This window comes from Dermacentor albipictus, unplaced genomic scaffold, assembly GCF_038994185.2.
Source record: "Dermacentor albipictus isolate Rhodes 1998 colony unplaced genomic scaffold, USDA_Dalb.pri_finalv2 scaffold_11, whole genome shotgun sequence".
In the NCBI taxonomy this organism is placed as follows: domain Eukaryota; kingdom Metazoa; phylum Arthropoda; class Arachnida; order Ixodida; family Ixodidae; genus Dermacentor; species Dermacentor albipictus.
Window position 1 is genome coordinate 6,243,012 of NW_027225565.1, and position 24,324 is coordinate 6,267,335.

At 44.3% G+C, this 24,324-nt stretch overlaps 1 protein-coding gene across 1 annotated transcript in view; it reads left to right on the forward strand.

The window, feature by feature from the left end:
* LOC139051390 (histone acetyltransferase KAT5-like) overlaps nt 1-24,324 on the forward strand; it is a 107,151-nt gene that overhangs the window by 77,232 nt on the left and 5,595 nt on the right. Inside the window, exons 15-17 of the mRNA XM_070528410.1 lie at nt 5,819-5,959; nt 12,371-12,464; nt 15,576-15,738. Of these exons, the coding sequence (XP_070384511.1) occupies nt 5,819-5,959; nt 12,371-12,464; nt 15,576-15,738 (398 nt within the window). The remainder of the gene's footprint in view (nt 1-5,818; nt 5,960-12,370; nt 12,465-15,575; nt 15,739-24,324) is intronic.

Genomic DNA, 24,324 nt, shown 5'->3' on the forward strand with positions numbered 1-24,324 from the left:
GAGATCGAAGGGTGTGGGGAAGGGAGCAGGTTAGTGCGCACCTCATCTTCTACTCCAGCTGCGACGGCGGAGCGTGGCTCCACGCATCTTATTTTGGAGCCAATCTGCGTTGGCTTCGAAGGCCAGCCGACCCGATATAGCTCATAGAGCGAGATGTGTTTTGTGTACATGCATCACAACGTGCTTGTTAGTTAGTAAGCGAATGTTTACTGCTGGTTGTGCAGCTGATAAAATGTCTAACCTTACTTCGTATAGCTGTCTTATAATTTGCTATCGCAATCATTGCTTCACCTGTCGGGCGAAAATGTGACTTTTTGTATTCATGTACAAAAAGAAAATGAATTTATTTTTGCCTTAGTGTCACTGCAACTATCAAGAGTGCACGTCTTTTTCCTATTACCATTATTGATTTTGGTTCAGTTTCTGTGCATGATATTTTGCATGTCAAAGTTGTTGCTAATATTAAGTTATTCATATGACCTGAATATCTACCTGAAGCAAACACTTCATGTTTTTAAATAAATTCTTCTGTCTCTGCTACTGTGCACTTGACAGTTTTTCATCATGCAGACCAAATTCATTATCATTATGCTTTCGCCTGCTCTGTCAATCAAGGGCAACTGTCATGGCACTGACACAAGTCGGAACAAAAGAAATCATCGACAATTACGATACTCCCTAGTGCGAAATTCGAGCGAAGCTCTACACTTCTTGTCATGTCGCGATATATTGGCTGGCGCATACAATCTGTCTCATCTGGCACATTACAGACGAGTGAAGTGTGGCACGACGGCCTCACTAATCAGGACAATGCGAGAGGCAGCATGTGGGTGACGCATGGGCATAGTTCAGAGCAGCCGCCGCAAGCAGGTCTTTGCACATGCAGCACTTTGTTCTGACATGCTCGTCGAATGCCTTATCGAGTTTGTCATTATTGAACAGACGACACTAGCCACCCTTGCGCTATCTTGCCATAGAAAGCACCATACATACTAGAGGTCAAATGCACGTGGTGCACCACCGCCACCTTTAAAATGCAGCTGTGGCAGTCACGTGGCGGCATGAAAATTGCGACTCTACTCTGTAGGTGTGACATGTCCCATGCTTTTTCCTTTGTCTGCTGACAGGTCGACGCTGTGTTTACATTCTTCATCCTTGGCACTAGTCATGTCTTATGAAGATGACGTCATTGCCACTGATCATAATCATGTTGGTGTGCTCTCTTCTGTTGTGGCGTCACCGTGTTCCCAAGTATTCAGGGTCCATCTTGTCCTACGGCATCGGATATAGCGCACTGTGTCCAAAAACCTTTCCATCAGGACGTCTCAGCTTAGACTCATCATTGCAAACAACAATCTCAAACCATGAAAATTGAAACAAGCATGAAAAAGACCAAACCAAGCAAATCAAACAAGCGTGAGCGAGAGCTGACTCGAGCAGATGATAGTATGAAATGAGCAGTCTGACCGAGACCAGATACGGGTACGCGTCAAGCAGTCGGGCGGGTCTGCATAACACCACTTTCCCATAGGTACACCACTGAAGGGGCCACTCTAGCTCATTCGTCTCCGCCATTCACGGCTTCTTTCTTTTATCTCATGCTCCGCGTTCACTTTTTCATTGTTTGCTGGCATCACATAAATGTAGCTAAAAATAAGCGGATGCCGCCGCACGCTCGCCACGTTTCTGTCAGTGTGGCCAGGCTCTATGAATGTGTTTTCGGATAACAAAAAATAGTAAATGGGCTTTTTATTGTATTCTTTGTTGTTAATGACTAAGCAACTTGGAAAACGGTTTTTTAGAGGCACTTACACATGGTGATTTCCGCACTTTTCATCGAGCTGTAAGCATTTTAGCAGGATGGCTTTGCGCTGTCTGACTACGTTGAGCGGTGGCATCGCAGAGCACAGACGTTGCAGAAGGTTATGTGGTTCCCCAACAGTTTCGTTAGTTCACTTTGTGTAGAAAACACATTCTGGAGATTCGTGTTTACTTTAGTTTTAGTTCCTGTCCTAAACCCTCCTCCAACAACAAGCGTTTAATACTGCAACCAAAGAGGATAGAATTATCAATATTTGGCGTGAAATGGCTCTCGTTCTCGATGCCCCATGGAGCGAAATCCATGGGCCACCTGGGCCCGCACAGTGGTGTCAGTACGAATTGTACACAGCGAAAAACAAATTTTGGGCCAAACCATTTATACGGTGGCAGATTAACCAGCGAAGCTGTGCCAAGCAACTATGGCTAAGCTCCACGGCCAGAAACATTCTCTTGAATTTGGAATTAGCCTCGCTCCAAACGCTTCGCCACGCTGTATTTAAAAAGAAAATAAAAGAAAGTGGGGGCAAGTTCGCTCCTACTTGAAGCAAAAACGGGCATGAAAGCCGATGAAAAATAAATGAAAAGGGGTGTAAAACTACCCCAATCGCTAAATTAGGAGAAAAAGCCAATTGGAAAAATAACAATTGGGCACGGTAACTTGTGGTATCCTAAGGGTCTGGTCAACGAGCACAGAAAGCACTCATGCAGAGTGTTTATTTAAGACTGCAGTTGATGAATGAGTGAAAGGGTGAATGACAAATGACTGAGACTGCAAGAGCCCTATCCGAGTGAGAAAGCCTTTGGGTGAAGGATGACAGGGGCAGGTTATGGTGACAGGATTGGAGGCCAACCGGAGGCATTGTACCAGTATCTGGAATTAAAAAAAAAAACAAGTACAGAGGCAAAGCAATGACTGCCCAGGGCTGCAAGAAAGGCTAACCAGGCAGTCATCGCAAAAGAAACAGACGGGCTCACACGCACACCCCACCGGCCCACAGAACCAAGAGGGCTCAAGAAGGTGCATGATTATCAGAAAATTGGGGAAAAAAGATACCAATGGTAGGGTGCAGTGAGAACTGAGGTGAGGCACTTCCCATTGTAGTGAGACAGTAGATGTTAATGTTGTAATGGAGGTGGTATGAAATGAAAGCACGAAAAATACAAGAAAATAGGAAAAAGGGAAGAAAAGGTACGGAAAGAAAAGTAATAGGAGAAACGAAAATAAGAAAAAAAAGACACAAAGAAAGGGAAAAAACAAGACAATAATCAAAATGTCAATAGGTTGACCGCACGCAGCTGATCGCTCAAGGCAAACATAACTAAAAGGCCATGAGCAGTTATACACAGCAACTGCACTGGGCTGATTGAAAATAATAGAAAAGCTGGCAGCAACCGTTAGAGTCGCATGACAAGCACGATGACACAGCCCATGCCAGTACTAACTCCAGAGGAGGAACCAACACTTGCTGCCAGGTGCCAAACCAGCATCATCGCCAGCAGAGTGCATAACCCGCAAGTCTACAGCTGGGGCCGCGAAGCACCGCGCAAGGTGCAGGTTAAACAGAGTGAAGGTGAAAGTACTCTCATCACCAAAGGCAACGCCGTGTAAAAATGGCAGAGGGAGTGGCAAAATGCCGAGAAGCATAACCGGCTTTGTCGTCGATGTAAATTTGACAGCAGCAGTCGTATTTACATAAACATTCTCTTGAATTTGGAATTTGCCTCGGTGAAACTCGAAGGAGGTGGCAACTTGCTCTTCTGCCACTTGGACACAGACTCAAATGACCTAGCTTGATGCTTATGAGCGACCACCAGTGCCCGATCTCATCAGTAGCTTGCACTTGACAGCAACGATTAGACTCTTGCATCTGCTCATGCTGACGTTCTTGGAGCCACAGTCATTGGCCGCATTCTCCGCTTTCACATGGGCACGTTGTCGTTGGTTGTAGCGAAGCCTCTGCTGTCGACACCTCTCCTCGTAATAGGCTTGTTCTTTGGCCGTGCACGCAATGCGTGGTCTTCCCGTTTTCCCCATTTTTGTTAGAGTTGCAACCGTTGCAGTGGTCTACCTCTGCAATGCACAATCCAGTTCTTACCCACCATGGCAGCTACTGTAGCGCGCATCCCCATATTTTCCCACCACAACTGCTGCGCCGTTGTATTCAGGTCAGACACAGCTGGCAGCAACGGTGGTCAGAACGGGTGCACTCCCCCACTGCACAGCTGCAGCGCTTGGTGAAATCACCTGTACTTTCTTCATTCTGCACCATACTATCGTTCGTTACCTTTCTTGGTCACTTTACAGAAATTAGCCAGCCCAGATACCCCTCCTACGAGACCATGCATATGGCTCAATCATGCAGGTCCGTCAGGTAAACCGCTTCATAGTAATAGTCTTTTTCGGAGTCCTAATAATAAGGAGACCCTGCAACAGTGGGAGTGAAACAGTAAAGGTGGTGAGAAGGATTTGGATGATGCCACTGTAATCTGCAAGCGGCACTTCGAAGCATACTTAGTGTGTCAAAATTTCATGTGATGTGCCCCAGTTGACAAAAATGATGCGGTGCCATTAAAAATCTTCCCCGATGCTCTAAAGTATGCATGAAAGCCTGTTGCTTGGAAAAGAAAACAGCGCAACCTGTGTAATCGAGCACCACCAACAGTTTTGAAGACGAAATATTAGTTCAGATAAGCCATGCTAGCTGATAGCATCCACGCGACAGTTCTAGTGACGCTGGCATCACCAGTGAATTCAGTGACTAGAAAACCCCATCACCCTTCAGGAAAATTAACTTCTTAAAATGTTGTAAACATGGGCAAAGTTTACCTTTTCTGTCACTCTTCTTTCCTGCCTTTCAAGTAATAATCCACACTTATGTAGAACAAAGGTTTTAAACAGAATATTTCATGGTAATTCTAATTTTTGAAAGGATTGGTAAGAAAATTGCACTGCACTTATATTTATATCTGTATTGTGAGCACCTCACTGAAGTTTCTAAACCAAAAATAAGTATACACAAATTTGTGCTATTATTTTCATGCTCTCAAACATTCAATATATGGCTGTAACGATCAATGGTGTCCCTCTCATGCGCAGAGAACCTGAAAGTGCATGGCCAAACTAGCCCAAATGCCCACATTTCGTCACTTCAGTACGGTCGTGCAATGGTCACTTCGATGGAGGCACCAGTGAAAGGAAAAACATACGAGCGCTGTGTTTCACTACTCACTGTAGATGGCAAAATAGACAGCTAAGTGGACGGCAGCTATCTTAAGTCTCGTTCCAGTTATCACGAAGACGTCAAAGTAGACAGCTTCGCGAAGACAGTATTGAAGTCAAAAACAATGCAGGCTACTTTCCTGTCCAAACAAGATGTAAAAGGATGCGTCACTTCTTGATGTTGAGAAAACAAAAGGTATTTTTAAATGGATCACGTTCATGTTTAGTTTATCATATCTCAAATGCCCCTGGGGCCAACTCTTTGTTCTTGTCTTTATAAATGATATCCTGGATGTCATCAACTGTAACATCAGCAGGTTTTTCAATGACGATTTTGTGTGCTAGAGCGTCAAGTCAGACGAATCCCACACAGCTTGAGCTACATTTCAGTTACGTGGAAATATAGTGCACGAATATAGTGCCTTCATGATTGTAGCTATACAGTCAGCATTCGAGTTTTGTGAATAACAGCTGTCAGCGCTTGTCGCGCGTGCCCTTGTGGTCATTTGCTTTGCACTTAACCTATTGTAAGCAATGGTGGGCAAACTAATCCTACTACAAGTGCTATGCAAAGTATATATTATTTTTCTTGTGGGTGGCCTATTGGATTCGGCATGCTAATTTAGTTTATTTGTCAGTTTTGTTTATAACAGCTTTATTTATCCTGAGTGTGCTGTAATCCTAAATTTTGTGAACAGGAAAAATGTGTTTTGTAGTCGTGTTTCCTCCTTCTTTTATAGCTTTGGGAATAATCCGTGGAATTTATTCTGGATGCAGACATATGCGCAAAACCTATGCCTCCTGGCCAAGTGTTTCTTGGACCACAAGACGCTCTACTTTGACGTGGACCCATTTCTCTTCTACGTCTTGACTGAGTGTGATAATCGTGGACACCATATTGTTGGCTACTTCTCCAAGGTAATTGCCCACTAGACTGCCAGCCTTTATCTCTTGCAGTGAAACCCCCTGTTTTTTGTGTGTGTGTTTTTTCTGCTTTTCTGCCAACTTACAGCTGACTTTTTGTGACGTAATCGCATTTCTGATGTGTTAGGAACCTAGGCAGAGTAAACATTTGTGCATGATACCGAGCCTTTAGCTTCCACCCATTGACTATGGCCTCTTCAGGTTATGTTGCTTCGGAATGCATTAGCTTAATTTTTTCTAGATGTACCTGGCGCACCATTGAAGAATATAGTACCAGGTACATCAGGGCATTTTCATGTTAGATGCCATTTTATTTATAACCAGTTTTGACTGTATGGCAGCAACAGATTTGCATTGAAATGCCAAAATTTATCTTTGTGTTCACAAAAGTGCCAGGCAACACATTTTTTCTTCCAATAAGTGTTGCAGCTATAACATAAGGAGCTTCGAACTTGCATGCTGCAGGAGGCCGTTTTCAAGCAGATTGACCACACCTAGCATGGATGGCATTTTGTAAGTTTAACCTAACAAAATATATACATATACATATAATTAATGCTGGCTTTGCATCCACATGTCATATACAGACTTGTTTTATTGGAAAAAAGGCTTCATCTGCCAGAAAGAAGTCCCAAATGCTTTCCTGTATGTCAATTTTTTTAGATACACGAGATGTGCGATTTCGACTGCCCTCATGCATACTACTTAGTAGGCGTCATTTTGTACCTTTTTCTAACATGAATTCCTACCAACTAGCTCAACTCTCTGTCATTCTAATTATTACTTAAACTTTGTTTTTACATGCATTTGTGCAATGCAGGCTGCATAAAGCACAACTTTTTGTTTTTGATATTAATTGTTCTGGAAGGAAAAAAGATTATATAAGTGACAACCTGATAGCTTCGCCAAGCTCAAGCATTTGTTATACTTGCATTAGGGAGGGGGAATGGAAAATGGATCATTGTTGCACAGCCTGCGGGTTCGTGGTCACCCCATTCAGGTGCACGACTCGTTCACATATCTGGCGCTGACTGTCGAAACACTCAGCCTCCTCGTCATTTCTGTAGCGGAAATGTCGTTACCGTAACGCGCGTACGCTTGTCGAGAAGGCTCACAAGCGGCTTGCCTACTATATCGATGGTATTGTTGCAACGGAGCTGGAGGCCATTTGTACAGGAGTCGACTTGGCACAGATGTTAAATGAATGCGGGATCAGCGGCCATTCAATCTGCCAAGGTTGATGCTGCATACTGCACTTGTGTCCAGGCAGGCCAGTCCATACATTGTTGCGTAGAACCGTCCAGCCGTGCCGTTTTGTGAACAGAGGCAACGGTAGTATAGTAGCAGCCGAGATTCATTTCGTAACAGAGCTGGACTCTACAATCATTAGCAGATAGCTCTTCGTATCTATATTACTTGGAAGGTGTAACTTTTTATACTGTGCAGATAATTTTCTAGTTCACTCTCGTGAAGTTTCATTTGTCTGGCGAACATGCATTGTTCTTCAAAATCGCACTTAGGTTACACTTGATGTGTAACTGGTGACTTTTTGAAAATTTGTAAAAAAAGATCATCTTTGATTTTTTATTTGGTTTCACAAATTTATGTCCTCATTAGGCTAAACTAAATGCTTGAAAGGCATGTTGCAATGTTTTTGTATTTCTTTAATTGTGGAGCATGCAGTAATGACCCCATAATTACAGTGGCCGTTGTACCAATTAAAGGAAGGCTGTGAGGGCATCGAGGAAGAAGAGTTTCATAAGGAAGATGTTGAAATTTTTTTGCTGAAGAAAATTTCTGGAGGCGTTGCAGTAAATGTAAAAAAATGAGCCTTTTTTTTGTTCATTAGGCATTACTTGTTTCACTTCTACGTGCAAATACAGTGAACTGCTGTCTTTGCATGTATAACAAATGCATTAGCTTATAACGTAAGCAGAATGTGGTTCAAGCCCTGGGGAGCTAGTAAACTGTTACAAGTTGTTTAGCATAGAAAGCCTAAATTAATGCGTTAGAAGCAAGCATGAGAGGGATGTTCTGTATGCTCTGTCAGTGAGTGTAGGGTAGTGCAAACGTCTACTCTGCCCCAAACAATGACAAGTTTGACAAGTTTGAACAATGACAAGGATACGGAGGGTAACCGCAACTGTTGCTTCTTCTAAATGATTCTGTATGCTCTCATGTAGCTCGTTTCGTCGTTTCCCATTGCTTCTTGAAAGCAGTGGGCGTACACAAGTGTCTACCCACCTGCACAAAGCAGCTTAGTAGATGTTGTGTCTGCTGCTGAGCACATGGTCACAGATCCCGTTCCTGGCCATGGCAGCTGCATTCCAAAGGCAGTGGAATGCAAAGGTGCTCGCATGCTTTAGCTGCATGGTAAAAAAGCCACAAGGGTTCTAATACACTCGTTGTGAGCCCTCTACTATAGCATTCCTTATAGCCCATATGAGTTGTATCGGGATGTTATAATCTTGATTCTGTATGCAAGTGTATGGTGCTTGTAGTGACATATGTATAGTGACCTGAGGAAGAACAGAAGTGATTAGCTTTGGTGTTAATCATGCAGGTGACATTATCTAAATTGATCTGTTTAAAACAACAAGACAAAAGCTCAGATAGTGAACTGAAGGCTATTAATGACTTTGAAGTGTACTTCCTGTTGGCAATATGGAAGAAATCTAGAGTGTTTGCACACCCTCTCATCATCAAAACAAAAAAAGACACAACCATCAGGCACACGCAAGAAGGGAACGTTTTGTACCCAATTTTACACCCAAGCTGCAACTAGTTTCTATGTGAGCATGAGCTGTGGCAGTTTATATGCATCTATGCTCTTTATCTTTCTTAATTGGGGAAACATATAACAAGAACCAAATGATTTGCACAAATATTCGCAGGCAAAAAAAGATGTCTAGGAGGAGGTTTCGGTGTGTTAGGGATCTGGGCATCAGTTTGTTGAATAAGCTCCTTGAGTCAAGCCTTCTGTAGTAGCTTCTGAGATTGATAGCTCCTGTAGAACACGTATCATGCACACACACGTGTGTTAGTGGTCCTGATTAAAAATGTTACGACATTTGGAAGAAACACCGTTCAATGAAGACATCTTTTGGACTGTTTCTTTCACTAAAGAGTAGATCTTTTTTTATTAAAGAAAGTAAGTTCAGACATTGCACGCATAGTTAGTATTAAAGGGACTGGCCTGATCAGTCTTAATATAAAATGACCAGGAACCACTATATTAGCACAGTTCAATTGTTCCCTTTCATATTGAACCAAGTGTACAAGGTGAGAAATGTGAAACTGGTGTCAGGCAACTTCTCTACTCCCAGTGTAGGTCCCCAATGAAGCGTTTATGATGTTAAGAGACGACTGCAACAGCTGTAACTGAAGTGCATCAAACTTGCCCCCGTCTTTGTGCATAATGTTTTAACTAAAAAAGTAAGCTATCAGCCGTCTGTCAATACTGCACAAGAAGTGAATTTATAGTTGTGTGCTGCAAATATATACTTGCCACCATGGAAGGAAGAAAAACGAAGAGGGAATGTGATGTCAGGCAGCGAGCCTTCATGAGGCAGCCTTCTCTGACGTTGTTCTCTCCCAGCTTTCACTTGGAGAATCATGACAAATGCATGCATGGCATGTTAGAACCCCAGTGAAAATCATGCCATACATGGCTTGGTTCATGGTAGGTTGGAGTCCTGCTGGTTGCTGGAGTTGCCACCTCTTTCTACAGCTCCTGCTACTCTCTTTCTGCTTGCCACATTTGATGCCTTTTGTTCTTGGTATTGAGAGCTGCAAACATTGTGGCCATTGCAATGACAACACTCATTTCAGAGTGTCCACACATTTAGCCACCCATTGCAACTTTCTAGCAGTGCAGCAGACAAGCAGACGAACCCAACACAGCCACACAAAAAATAAAAATGACCGCTTGCAATCGCCTGCTTTGGTGCTTTTCCCATGATCCTTTCTTTTTATGACTAGGCTTCAAGATTGTCACGTAACTCCCTCCTAATTTTGTTCATTCCTTTATGCTTGCCATCATGTTGAGATATTGGAAAAGTATCGCTTTTGCTTGCTCAGTGGAGAATGAATGCACACTCGTATGGCTGTAGGGGATATCGTATACATTTAGCAGCTCGCAAGGATTGCTTCTGGCATGTATAACTGATTAGAAATAGCTAAAAGGCAAATAAATTTCACTCTTGAAGTCAGTGTGCAACATAGATATAGTATCTCTGATTGTCTAGCATGTCAAAATTACTGTAGGCTAATTTTGTCTGTAGTAGAGCAAAACTGTATGACTTGATCCGTTGTATCCACCTCTTGAGTATACCATAGGCACCAGGTGCTAAAGCATTTTGACCAGCGGTGCCTTCATGCAATGGCGCCGCGAATGTAATGGCATATGACCGTCGGTCCGGTCGCAGCAGATGCAGCCGCCAGCTGCGTTGGCTGATTATGTTCCATTGTTTCTTTTCGTTTGCACTGCTGGAATTCCCTGTGGAACCAAAGGTCTGAACAAACATGTTGCATTTTTATGCAAGAACAGTTACTAAAACATGACTGAATCTGGTGAGGCCATTCAGTTCCATTGGTTTTTATTGCGGTCCCACCAGCTGAAATGGCGTAAAGCCTGGATATGCGCTATTCGTATGCAGCTGCATGTACATTTCAGACACTGCTCTGATTTTGTCAAGTTGTTTTAACATAAATAAAGGAGGCCATTCATTCACAACAGCATCATGTTCTAATTGTGCGTCCTGGCATCCACAGGTGTGACAGCTCTGGAGCTTGAGCACCAAAGGCATACATGGAGATTTACAGTTGTCAAAGGGTTGAAAATTGAGCTTGTTGGTACATTGAAACCCATGCTTTGCCTTTCTTTTCCTGCCATTTAACACTGTTGAAAAAAATTATAGTCATAATTTTGCCTTCTTCCCAGTGGCTCAGTCATTTTCTTCTGTATTATATCTTCTTTCATCGCACTGTCCAGCTCTGGCTGCAGCCGGTAAAGGAGTCTGTATGCTCTGTATCCACAGCGAACGCCAATGCAGCAGCCTGTTTAGAGTGGCTGTCAATGCCGGCCTTACACAGGCTCCGGCCACGACCGACAGTTCTTGTTGTGCCAAGCTACATAAAATAGACCATGATGGAAGATTGGGCTAGTTGCCAAGACATTAAGGTTGTCAACTCATTGCAGGTTGTCAACTCATTGCAAGAAAAGGAAAAAAACAAGCGGAAAACAGGAGAATACCAACACATCAGCGAGCAGCAAGAAAAAAAAAGATGTGCATTTCTTCATACACAACTAGGTTAACATGCACAGCAAAATTACATGAACTGCTGGAGTTCCGTGTCTTTGCTTTCACGGCGAGCTTTGTTTGCAGGGTGCATTTGCATCACAATTTGCACTCGTCTTGTGCTAATAACATAAATTACCACAGTTCTTGTGGTGTTGCTGGCAACAGCAAGATTTAGTGTTGAGGACGATTGGAGAGGACCAGCGCGGGAGGGGAAGCCCCACCGCACGTCGGTCCTTGCAGCCCTGCTCTGGCCTCCCCAAGACGTCATATGGGTGTGAGCTGTCTTGAGGAAAGCTATTGTGTAGTTTGTAATATTTATCTTATTACGCTGTGGCCAGCCTCCTAACTTAATACATCATATCGAGCAACACAGTGGAATTAGTAGTAAAAAAAAACAAAAACAAAGAAAAACGAAAAAAAAACACAAGCAACAACAAACGACAAAATTGTACGCGCAACAAATCTCAGGGACTCTCTACACTCAATCTCGGGGAACCTCTAAACTCGTTAAAGCTGCGGATAGGACCGCAGCTTAATGCTGCGGATAATGGTTAATGCTGTGGATAGGACCTGCCTTGTACAAGTGGTGAATTTTCTTTGGAGCAGATGCTCAAAAATATTTCTTCCAGTTCATCAGGCGTTGGAAACCACAGTGCGAAATTGCTGGGAATGCCATGTGCATCTTTGCCCATCATGTGCACCACATGCCATTGTACCTACTGCTGCCGTTGGCACCGCAGTTCGCCATTGTGCTGCTGGCACCCTTAGATGGCCACCTGTTGCCTATTCACAAGGCAACAGCAATGACTAGGCTGTTAGATAAGGCACTTCGCTGTTTAAAAGTAGTCTGCCACTAGAGTTCCTATGAGTGCGCATGGCGTTTGCTTAAAAGCATAAATGCTATTAGTTTCCTTTGCTCCTTTTTAAACTTAGACTCAAATGGTTCTTAAGTGAATGTTGATGGTATGTTACAGTTAAAGTGTGCATGTTGTGTTTTCGGGTATTCCGTTCAGTAATATATATGCGGCCAGCAACAAGAGGAGATTGTTGTTGATTGCTCGATGCCATCTGAATGCAGTGCGTTTTTTACGTGACCTTGCAGGAGAAGCAATCGCACGAGGACTACAACTTGTCCTGTATCTTGATTCTTCCCCCATACCAGCGTAAAGGTTATGGAAAGCTGCTGATTGAGTTTAGTGAGTATTGGCTTATTTTTTTGGATGGTTATGTACTGTAACTTTATCCCTCAATTTATTAATGGAGTTGAACAAGTTCGCAAGTTGTTTTGATACCATCACAAGTTCGTTTTATAAAAACAAGGCCCTCTTAACTGACTTCACACAGTATTGGCCTACCTGAGATCTGACCATATTGTTACCACTTCCAGAACAAAATGGTCAGTCTGGTGACTTGTAGATGTTGCATGAACATGAAAATGTCATCAAATTATGCCTCTCAACACCAAGAATGCGTAGCAATATTCAGCAACTATGGATATAATGAAAAAGAATTATAATTAGCCGTAAGCAGGATGAAACGTTGAGGCAGCCTGCCCTACCACGTCATCACTGCCATTGTCGCCATTGCTATCCTATGCAACCATGTTCGCAACGGTCGCCTCATCAATTAGAAGCACTTAGTTTCCAAATCTATAGCCGTGCACTTTCTTTTCACTGGCAATGTAGTGCATTGCTGATGACCAGCGGGCAGATAAGCCAACTTCTGCCTCAGCATGCAGTGAATCAAACAAGGCTGAGAAACCACGTGGCCAGGAACAATTTCGATGCAGTCATTAAAGATGAACGCGAGTGATTAAACTGTTTGCAGAACTGTGCTGAATGAGGATCCAGCGAGCAATCTGGGAGCAATGCAGTTGGCGCAGTCCATTTGGGTTTGGGAGGGTGGCGCGGCACAGAGCTATGGGCGCAGCCCATTTGTGTTCAGAGGGATGGAAGGGCGATGGGAGAGAGGCACGCGGAGAAGGCTGGAAAATGAGCGCGTGTCGGCTGTTAAGGCAGAGGGCCATCGTGCAGCAGCTCGACTTTCTTGTTTTCTTTCTTTCTTTTCAAGGATTTTGCATTTCAGTACCTTTCAGCACGTACACCCAGCAGCCAGACTGCATCGTTATGACTGATAATGCAGTATTGGGGCATTGTAGTGAGCGGGTTACTACTGTGGAAAACATACAAAAGTTGACGGTGCAGCAAGTATATTGCTATACTGAGCTATACCAATATATTGTTAAAACCGGTATCGTTATAAGTGGGTTCGACTGTATTGGGCACATTCCTTGAAGAGATGATAGACAGCATGTTCACTTTTGATCAACAAGCTCAAAAGTCAAGTAGAAACTGATTGGTACTCTGGTAGAAATTGGGTTAGACGTGCTGCATCGTAATAATGTGACAGCAACCCATTAGACACCCGCTTCATGCCTTAAAAACCAACTTCGACGAAATTTTGAACGATGTCAAAAGCCTAGTTTAAGATAGCGTTAATATAAAGGACCCTCTTTACAAAATTTTACGTTTTAAATACGAGCAAAAGGCTCGCGAAAAGCTTACAAAATGGCCTTTTTTGATACCAAAACTGAAAAAAATTCCGCCATCACTTCCCGTAATTGTGATGCATGACCTAGAGTACATGGCACCTGAGCATGACCCCCAGAGATAAGGTGGCACCCGTTGCACACTGAAAAATCTCGGAGGCAGCTTGCTGGGACTTGCATCACAGCGACAACCACAAGGTGCACCCGTCATCTTCTTAGGCGTTATTTAAAGACAGCTAATAAGAAAACTGTTCAATTACCAGCCCTGTGGATTTTCCAAGATTGCTTTAGTGGTACACTGGAAGCTCGTTATAACAAAGTTGAAGGGGGGGGGGGGGCCTAAATTACTTCGTTATATCCGTAGCTTCGTTGTATCCCTTATTGCCATTTGCTGCAATGTATGCCTAGTGGGGTGCGCAGTTGTTAACATAGAAATAAGAAGATGGCATTGCGGCCCGCAGGAACCACTCCACGGCCACGCATGCAATGAAATTTGAATAAAGCAACAAAAACATCTCCAGCATGTGCAACACTTGAATTGGCACCTGACGCGATAGCCTTTAGACAGCTGCCTTTTGTTCCATTGTGATGGTCTTTCGCATCCGCTTTCCACTTGGCCTGTCGCGGTCGAGCAGCAGGTGGCACACAGCACTGCGCTCCGCTGTGTGATCGAAGCGGCTAGCGAATATGGCTTGGCGGGCTCGTAGCCTCCAAGATTGCGCCAGTGGCAATGCGATCTAGGAGGCCACACCGACCTGCCAGCCCACACGGTGTGTCGTAGGGAGAAGTGAATGCACAGCTTTGGGCGTGACCCCCGAAATTGCGCCGGGGAGATCTCGTAGGCCAGGTCCAGCTGCAGCTGCCTGCACCGTGTGCCTTAGAGAATGAAAGAAGTGAATGCACTAATCCTTAGCACTGCCGCGCTTAGCTGCGGACTTGCGCAGAATTCCATGTGTCTCCTGAGATTGTGCCAGAGAGATCTAGGAGGGGACGCCCCACTGCGCCCCGCAGTAGAAGCAAATGCACCAATCTTTCGTACAGTCGCGCTGCATGGCGCAGCTCACGCAGCCAGGCACACGCAAGAAAGAGAGAGGGAAGTGGAGAAATGCGATAGTGAGCCGTTGCGGCTGCACAGCTACGCGCGACGGAGAGAAAGGCCAGTGTTGCTTGACGGTGTATTCGATGCGGGGACACCGGAGTTTTCAACTGTCGCAGCGATTGTGTGCTGAACCCCACATAAAACTATGTATTCAGCATGCAATGGTCACATACTTTTTGGTTTCAAAGAACCTACTTCGTTATACCATTAGCAGGACAATTTTACTTTATTAAAATGAGATTCTAAATACATGGATCTCTATGGGAATTTCAAGGGGAATTTCATTTACTTTGTTCTATCGATTATTTCATTATATCACCTTTCATTATAATGAGGTTCTAGTGTAGTTACTACTCATAACAAATCTAGCCAAAGTGAAATTTTGTTGCAGTTGGAGTGCGAAACAAAGATTGTTTCTGCATTGCTGTTTCATTTTTGATTCTTCACTGCTGAACAAGCTTCATCTTTTTCTAAGCGACCTGACCCTACATTGTTAGGACAATAGCCATTTTGCAGTTTGAGGAGTGTAAATTGCATTGGTTTCATCGGGGGTATAGCTTCTACTGCACAGTGTTGCATTCACACTGACTGCAACGAGCTTATTGCATCATTTGCAGCAAGTGATAGCTATCTCAGTCACTGCCTGCTTTTGCTTTGCAGGTTATGAGCTCTCGAAGTGTGAAGGCAAGACTGGCTCCCCTGAGAAGCCACTTTCTGACCTGGGGCTGCTGTCGTACCTGTCCTACTGGTCTGAGGCCATTCTCGAGATTCTGATTAACATGGTCGCTGCCGACAATGAGGAAAGGCCTAGGATCAGCATTCAGTGAGTCACTCATCACATAAATTGATTTCAGATGTGGGAAACCATGTGATTAAGACCAGTGCTAAACAACAGGGGACCACTTTGGCACAAGCGGCAGCAGATATTGTTTTGCAGCTTGTGCCATCTCTAAAGAAACACCTCTCTCTTACTTCCTTTATATATATATATATCAGGGGCGTAGACGGGGGGGGGGTGCTTATGGGGCTTCCGCCCCCCCCCCTGAAGTTTTATCGTGCTGTCATGAACCTCCGGCCAAAACAACCCCAGGTGCTGGAAATCATTGTGGATTTTGTCTAGAATGTATGTCATTTTCATGCTCGAAAAGGCATTTCAGCGCAAACATTGCTAACTCAGACCGGATTTTGCGGCAACGTCCATGCACCGGGAGTCACATGACGTAAGGAGCCTTATCCGAGCACAAAGCCTCAAGGGCGTTTTGATGGCAAGTGGGCTTGCCGCAGCATCTCATGGAGGCTGCAGAATCTGTGGAGTGCATGGATTTCAATTCCGAAACTTTATGGGTATAAAGTTCTCGTAAACTTTTTATGCGAAAGGTGCATTGACATTTCCAAAGTCATGCTTTAGGTTTTCAATTCCGTAACTTTGTGGGTTTGATGTTGTTATAAACAGCTGATGCCAAAGGTGCATTGACTTTTGTGAAGTAGTGCATCGGACCGTACACTGAGACAAGCCAAATCAACACACTATCAGACAAGCAGACAGAGCATGCAGCTAGGTCCGTTGAGACGAAGTGTTGTGGTGGTTCATTTGTGCCGTCATGTCACAGAAAAGAATATCAATATTTTTCTTCACCTGCGCCAAAACACCTATGAAGCCACCAAAGGTAACTATGTTCTTATTTATTTTTGTACTTTGACTTTTATTCGTGAGGACACATTGAGCCTCTTCAATTTTCTTGTTCTACCTGCGGGCTGCCATAGCCAGCCAACGCGCATGTGTTTTTCTCGCGTTGCCCCAACCACTGCGTGGCGCACTTCTGTGCGCATTTGTTTTTCTTTGGCCGAGTGGATTTTCGTCTGGCAGAGTTGTGAACGCTTTCTGGCTAGCAGGCAAGAAAGGAAACAATGGTCGCTCGCGGGCATCACTGCAACACATTTGCTTGAGCGCAACCTCTCCGGCAAGTGTTGCCTCACCGGTGTAGGATACCAAACAGTATACGTATGCTTCTCTGTGGACCAAGCGTCTCACTTTTTTTTTTGTATTCCTTTGGTAGCCACATTGGTGCCCAAGGTAGGCGTTCGATTGTGGCCGACATGCTTTCCTTCGCATTTTTTTTTTCTTTTTTTTTCATTTCGGTGCTCCCACCCCACAAAAGAAAAAAAAAACACGTTGTGGCACAGCGAATTGTCGCATGGTGAAAGTTCGATTTTGTTACTTATTCTTCTTTTGCGGAAAGTAATGGGCCACGAGATGCTTCAGTTGCCAGATACTCCTATTATATTAATGCAATAGCAATTATATGGACACTCCAGGTGCATTGCTGCCATCGCCCTCATGTTCCGTATAAAGTCCTATGCCATAACCGTGACTGTGCACCGCATGCTGTATGTGCGAGTGAAAGCGTAAGATGGCGGTGGTGACATGACATGGATGAGCCGACAATGGTGGTTCAGTGTTTGTGTGCGCAAAGGAGACAAGTGGGGACGAAGTGCGCCGCCTACCGTCGCACGCGGTACATCAGAGGGAGTGGAGGGAGGGGTTGCGGGCCTGAGAATTCTGTGATCTGTGACTGTGCAACATGTTTATTTGCCTTGTTTAATGCACTATATACCATGACTTTTTCTTAGATAAGTAGATTTGTTAGAGACTTATATGTTTCTTTAAATATCTTGTTGCGAGGTTTTGTGTATACAATGTGCTGTGAACTTCGTTTCCAGTGACACTTTTTTGCCCTTAAAGGGAAGCTGAAACACTTTTAGAAAAAAATGAGTTCCCTGCGGCATTCTAGAGTTTTGAGTCCACTGAACACGAATATCTTGTTTAAAAAGGGTGGAAACAAATGCAAGCGGCTGTTTTTTGCAAGAAAACACGCACCAGCGCCTTAGGGCATCGCGCGAACGCCGCTGTTGCCCATGATTGGTCGGGACCGCTTTGACGTCATTCGCGGGGATCGCCGGTCAGCGCCGCTGTTTCAGAGCGTAGCACGCTGTTCTGTTCTGGCTTCACAGCTGAGTTGTAAGCATTATGGAATGTTCTCGCTGTCTCGGAGAGCTTGTATTTTCGTCGTACATGTTCGAACCGACAGCCGATACAGAAAATGATGGCGGCAACGGGGGGCAACAACGATGTTGAGTGTGCCAACAGCGAGAGCAATGTGTGCACCTTCTCGCGCGTTAGAAATCTTAGCTGGTACGTATGTCTTTACATATAGCTGCACATTCCAATGACGGGAGAAAAAACACGCTAAAGTGTCACTGGGAACTAGCTGCTGGAAGAATGCCGAAGCACTAGCATATCATTAGATTGTAAACACGGGTGCAATTCCGCTATGTCATGGACCTTGCCGCTGCTTGTCTAAAGTTCCGTGGTTTTTTGCGTTTTGATACATGATCGCAAACATAAGTCCGGCGTTTGGCTTCTTCACACTCTTCGATTGGTGATGGTAGTGGAACAGGTTCATCAGGGGCTCGGTTCTCAAGGTGCTCTGCTAGAACCTGAAAGAGTGCAAGGCATGGATGTCATGGATTTGAGCATATCATGCATATCGGCAAACATGACGAACAGTTGGATTACTTACAGTAATTGAAATACATTTTCAGTAATTTATGGGATGGATTAGTTGTCTAGTGATTTAGTAATGTGAATGATTTGGTGTCTGTAATTTAATGGCTAAAGTAATTTATTATTTGCATTAAATATGCACCAGTAAGCTGTGTACGGCGCCAGAATGTTGGTAGTGTCATGAGGTGGGGTTCGTGGAGGCACATGGGTTGCAGGGCATGAAATGTTGGCAAGTGTATGTTACCTTGAAGAAAGGTTGGGATCCCTTTATACTTTGCTTTTTGCTTCTTGTATGCATGAAAACTTTTTGGAAGCAATCGTAAAGTAATACCATTACTTTTTTTGAAAGCGGTAATTGGTAATGTAATTCAAATCAAAGAGCGTAATAAGAAAGTAATGAGTGATGTATTATATTTACTTTCAAATAATAATTTTACCATGCGTGATGCATAGCTAGGTAAAGGAAAGAAAAATTTTTTTTTGTCCAGCAGCGATGCGCCTGTATTGGGCTAGACCACGTCGAACGCTGACAAGTTCAATACCTCACAACGTTACTTCATTATTTGAGCCCTTTCGCCCTGCCACGGGCGCGGCTGTGCCGACACTCGTTATGGGCACGTTGCAAGTGCTAGGCGGCGCCCTGTCTTTCCAACCCCTAGCGCCATCTGACGAATAGTCGCGCGAATGTGGTAGGATTACTCGCGGCGTCAGCAGCCCGCGCTGCGTGTTTGGCGTCCTGTCAAACGGTAGCAATGTCGCGAAACAGCGTGCCGATATTAATTTTAACCGGGTTTCGGAAATTACAAGATCTTCATAGCTTTTTTCGTGAAAAGAATATAGAGAAAGGAAGTCGTCTATTTGAAGTGGGGCACGTCTACGACGTGAGGGAAGTGTTGAACTCGCACTGATCGGAAGTGACTGCTAGGTTTATTCCGCAAACGAAAAATAATGCACCACCGAGATGCGTGAAGCTCAGCGTAAGTTACTTTGTTATCTACGGTGTGGACGCATGAAATTGTAGGCGAAATTGATTCTTGAAGGTCGGCGACAGCAGACAAATCCTAGCGGGGAGCTGCGATTACCGTGCTGGCATCTCAGGAAAGTGCAAGGACGCCGCGGTAGTTTCCCTGTACACACAGGTCGGCAAATACGAATCCAAAACATCTCATCCAAGAACGTGGGGCGTACGAACGACTCGTAAGACCTATTAGAGGTATTCTAACGTTGCTCTCCCCAAACAGAAAAAAAAGGGGATGAACGTACCAGTTGTGTTAGACTGCGCTGGGAAAATATTTTCGCCGATAGTGCGATACTTTTATGTTGCAATTTTTCAGTGCGTGCAAGGGAGGTTCCAATAAACCATGTTATCAAAAATTTTGGTGATCTCATCTGCCCCTTCGTTGATATGCTGGGCGCAGAAGGGGGTATGCCAGCTCAGCCGGCTGCAACCCCTCCTCAAATCTCTCAGTAAGCCCTAGCGCTGTTTGGATGGGAGAGGATTGGGAAAGAGTTCCACAGCTTTACTGCGGTACAGTGTAGGAACAAACTACTTTGTTTGATGCATATCCTGGTACGCACTGCAGGCAGTGGCGTAGCAGGGGGGGGGCGGGGGGGGGGCTCCGGGTGCAAGGGGTCAGTGAGTGGGGGGGGGTGTCATATACGTCTGGAGACACACGGAAATTGTTGGTATCCTCGCCTTCCTCCAATAAACCTGGGGGAGGGGGGGGGGGGGACAGAAGACCTATGGGCCTCGGGTGCCAGACGACCTAGCTACGCCACTGACTGTAGGTGTCCCGTTGCTGCCATCATTGCTGTAAAAGTAAAGAATTCAGCGTTATAACGCACTTGGCATAACGCCGGAACATAAAACAGTCTATGCCGTCGGACGAGCGCTATCCAGTGTTGACGCCGTTCTGCTTCATACGGTCGGCTTGGAAACCTGTAAAACTTTGTTCCTCGTGAGTTGGTGTACGTGCTGTTGCAGCCCACTACTCAACAGCTCGGGTTGCACTTCGGCATTGCTCAGAAAAGGCAACAGCTACGCGCGAAACAGTGCACATACAGGCTTTCCGAACGCAAGCTGGCCGGTCGTATCCTGCCGGTTCCGCGCTCGCCGCCGCGAGGGGCGCCCTAGTAGGCGCAGGAACTACGTTCGCAACCTGCCTATTGCGGCATTTCGCTGCTGGTAGCAAGCTGCGAGTGCGAAATCTACGGAACGAAGTTTTTACACGCCGAGTTCAACTACTCTAACGCAAGCATGAAAATATTACCGAACGCCTCATGTCGTGCGATTTGAACACGAATGCTGAACAGCTAAACCTGCGGGCACCGCATGGTAGGACGAATAGCAAATATCACAGAATGCGCAAGCGTACCCCCGGCCAGTTATCTCACCGTACATAAACAGCGCCGAACAAACAGCCGTAGTACAGTGTTCCGTGACAAAGCGGAGTGGAAAAACATGATGAAAACCGCAAGAACTTTGCACGCATGTGCATATTGCTGGCTGTGCCTCCACCTCGCTTCGTCATAGGCCGCTGTAAGGCCGTTTGTTCGACACTCACGTGATCATCCGTTTAACAAATTGCCCGTGTGCACATTAAAACCCTTACCTCACCCTTTCTCCTCATGGCGAAGGCCGCTCTTGGAAGTGGCGAGGTGTTTCTCTTGCGGGAGAATATATAGACGCAACAACGCCGGCCTTCAGTCGCGCCGATTTTATTGGAATACTGATTGCCCGCATCGTTGTCAAGCTTCGATGATAATCACTGTCGCGGAAATGGTCTGAACACAGCACAGTTGATTTCGTCGGCAAGAAATTATCTCTCCTCACCGGACGGACCCACTGCGCTGCAAGTTTCTTGTCCTTCGGGAACATGTGAAACACCACATCGTCTCGCCCTCCTGTGTTTGCACAGCCGAATGCTGCTCAGTGCGAGGGCATGTTGGGTGCCCTTGGCTGTAGGCACTCACGCAGCACAGAAAGGAAGCACAGTTAACGAAAATTGCAAAAGAAAACAAACGTGAGCGGCGGCAGATCTCTCGTAGCGTCGTTTAGTAATGCGCAGGATGGAAAAAAACATGCCAGCACATGCCAGCACGCCAGTCTGGCAGTACGGTCCCCAGGAATGACGTCACTCTCGCTGGTTCTCTCCTCCGGCTGCCTCCTCACCCGGCGCTCCGGGAAGCGATGGGGGCGTGTCCGCGGGGGGGATTTAGAAAGCGATTTCGGCCCCTTATATTGACAATACAAAGAAAAAATTTCAGAACCGTAAATTAATAGGTCTGTTCTTCCCAACCCCAGCAATTCATGGAAATTGAAAACCGTTTCAGCTTCCCTTTAAACAAGCTGTATCATTGTATTTGTGTATTCCATTGTATCTTTGCATTTCTAATGCACAAGGGCAAGTCAAATTAAAGTGAACCAACCCACCCTGCGCAATAATGGTTCAGTTCATTATCTGCGAGGCATGCACTTAGCACACAGGCATCTCTCATTTACAAAATGTTCTTTAATGCTCTCATACACTAGGTTGAACATGGTTGCATGACATAATGAACGTTCCAAAAGTTGAACAGCGTGGTGTCGTGAGGTTTTTGACAGCTGAAGGTGCTTCCGAAAAAGAAATTAGTCGCCGTATGGCTGCCGTGTACATTAAACATTTCATTTAATTGGCCACTGTGAAGCATTGGAGCAAACTGTTCAAAGGACGTGAAAGTTGCAAAAACGATCCAAGTTCGGGCCAAAGCCACTGTGCAATCACCCCCAACATAACTGCAAAGGTTGATGAGCTGATCAGACAAGGTCGGAGGATGAGCTTCGATGAATTAGCAGGGTGTATGAACATCAGTCAATCAATTGAAAAAAACTGCTCAAGGGAACCAGATTCGTGTCGGACGATGACGTGAAAGAGTCAGTTACAGACTTTTTGAAGCAGCAACCCAGGGAGTTTTATGAGACTGGAATCACGCGACTCGTTAGTGGGACAAATGTATAAATGCTCATAGACTGCTTCTAAATAAAATACCTTGTTTGTCATATATTCGCACTTCCTCACTTTCATTTGACTTGCTCTCGTATATTTTGCAGAACTCCTGCTTTCTTCATGTGCTCTCTGTTGCGACTATAATTTTGGTGCAATTACTCACGATACACGACCGGTGACAGCTGCTCCTGCGCAATACATTGGAACAAAGGACAGCGTTATTGAGATTTTTCCCTGGCATTTGCATATGTACAAAAATATAAACAAGATTCTTGAATGACAGTTTCATTAAAATATTTCTCCTCAACTTGTTCATTTCATGGTCTTTACATTTTTTATATCAGCAGCATGCACTGCTTTGCTGGTTTAATTCAAACTGATATAGTTATAAAGTTCGTGTGATATTTTCTTTACTTATTAAATAGACTAAAAACATGGAAGCATTGATATCAGTTATCTTGGACACAATTTTTGGAACATATGAGTATATTCTTTTATGAAAAATACGTATTTTACTTGTCTTGACAGTGCATAGCATTTAATTAAGAATTGAATTGCAGCATCTTTGGCAGTGGTAATGAAGTTATGTTTCATGTATTTGATCCTTTGACAAATTTTATTAGGAGGAGGCCGAGCTGCAATGTGAGCCCCCCCCAAACGAAGTTTCTGGCTGTGCCACTGATACATATATACATATATATGCAATTGGTTAGAGAATCGCATGCGTAATGCGAAGATGTGGGATCATTCCCCACCTACAGCAAGTTGTTTTGTCATCCACTTTCATTGCCATTAATTTATCATTTCTTTAATTCAGTTAGTAAGTACAAGTAATTTCCCCTATGTTGTCCTTGGTGTACTTGTTTTTTGGCTTCTCATGATATGGTATATATATATATATATATATATATATATATATATATATATATATATATATATATATATATATATATCAATGAAGCCATGAAAAGCATAGCTGAAGCAAACAGTTCACGTATGCATTTCTAAATTTTGGAATCTGTTCACTTCATAATTATTGAGCCCTTCATTCCCCTGGGTCTTTTTGTATACACAGTATTCATTAAAAGGAACTAAACAAATGGTTAACTGGGTCAGTAACCTACACTTGCATAATACCCTAAATATGCTTACCATGAACTTAGTAAGTCAGAAAATATACAAAAATGAAAGACATGCTTGAAGTTGCCAAACTAGCTATTCATGGTGTCATGAAATTTCGACATCACCTGCTCATAACTAGTCAAGTAAGTAAGGATTGCATTAGCATTCTATAAGAACAAAGGGTCAACCTTGCGAGTTTCATAACATAAACTGTGAAAATACTTTGAAACCTCTGACATCATGCTAACTTACACCAATGCTGTGGTTTGGGCACTGAGTTTAAAAATGGAACCTTGCCTTTCATGAATTTTTATCACTAATAACTAACTTCTGTGGAATAAATCCATATCGAGTATTTAAACATACTTGACTAAACTGAATATGATGTTGCCCTTTAGCATCCTCTTAAGTACAACGTTGGTAAATATGGCATAGCAGGGCAATTGTTAAGTGAGGCATCTGTCACTGTTTCCTTTCCCCTGGTGTCATAGGTGTACGTGCCCTTGCGGTTCTCTATTTTGTGTGAGAATTAAACCGTAATCTTGCGTCTTGTAGTGCGCTCTTAATGTAGCACCCAAATGTTCTTGCTACCTTGTGCACCTGCGTACCTCAGTGTGGGGCTCAGCGTGATGAGCCATATAAGTAGTAACATATAGTAGTAGCATATAACGTTTGTGAAGCATTCTTCAGCAACTCTGGACCAAGAATTTTTAGGAACTCTGGTCTTAGTGCCCCT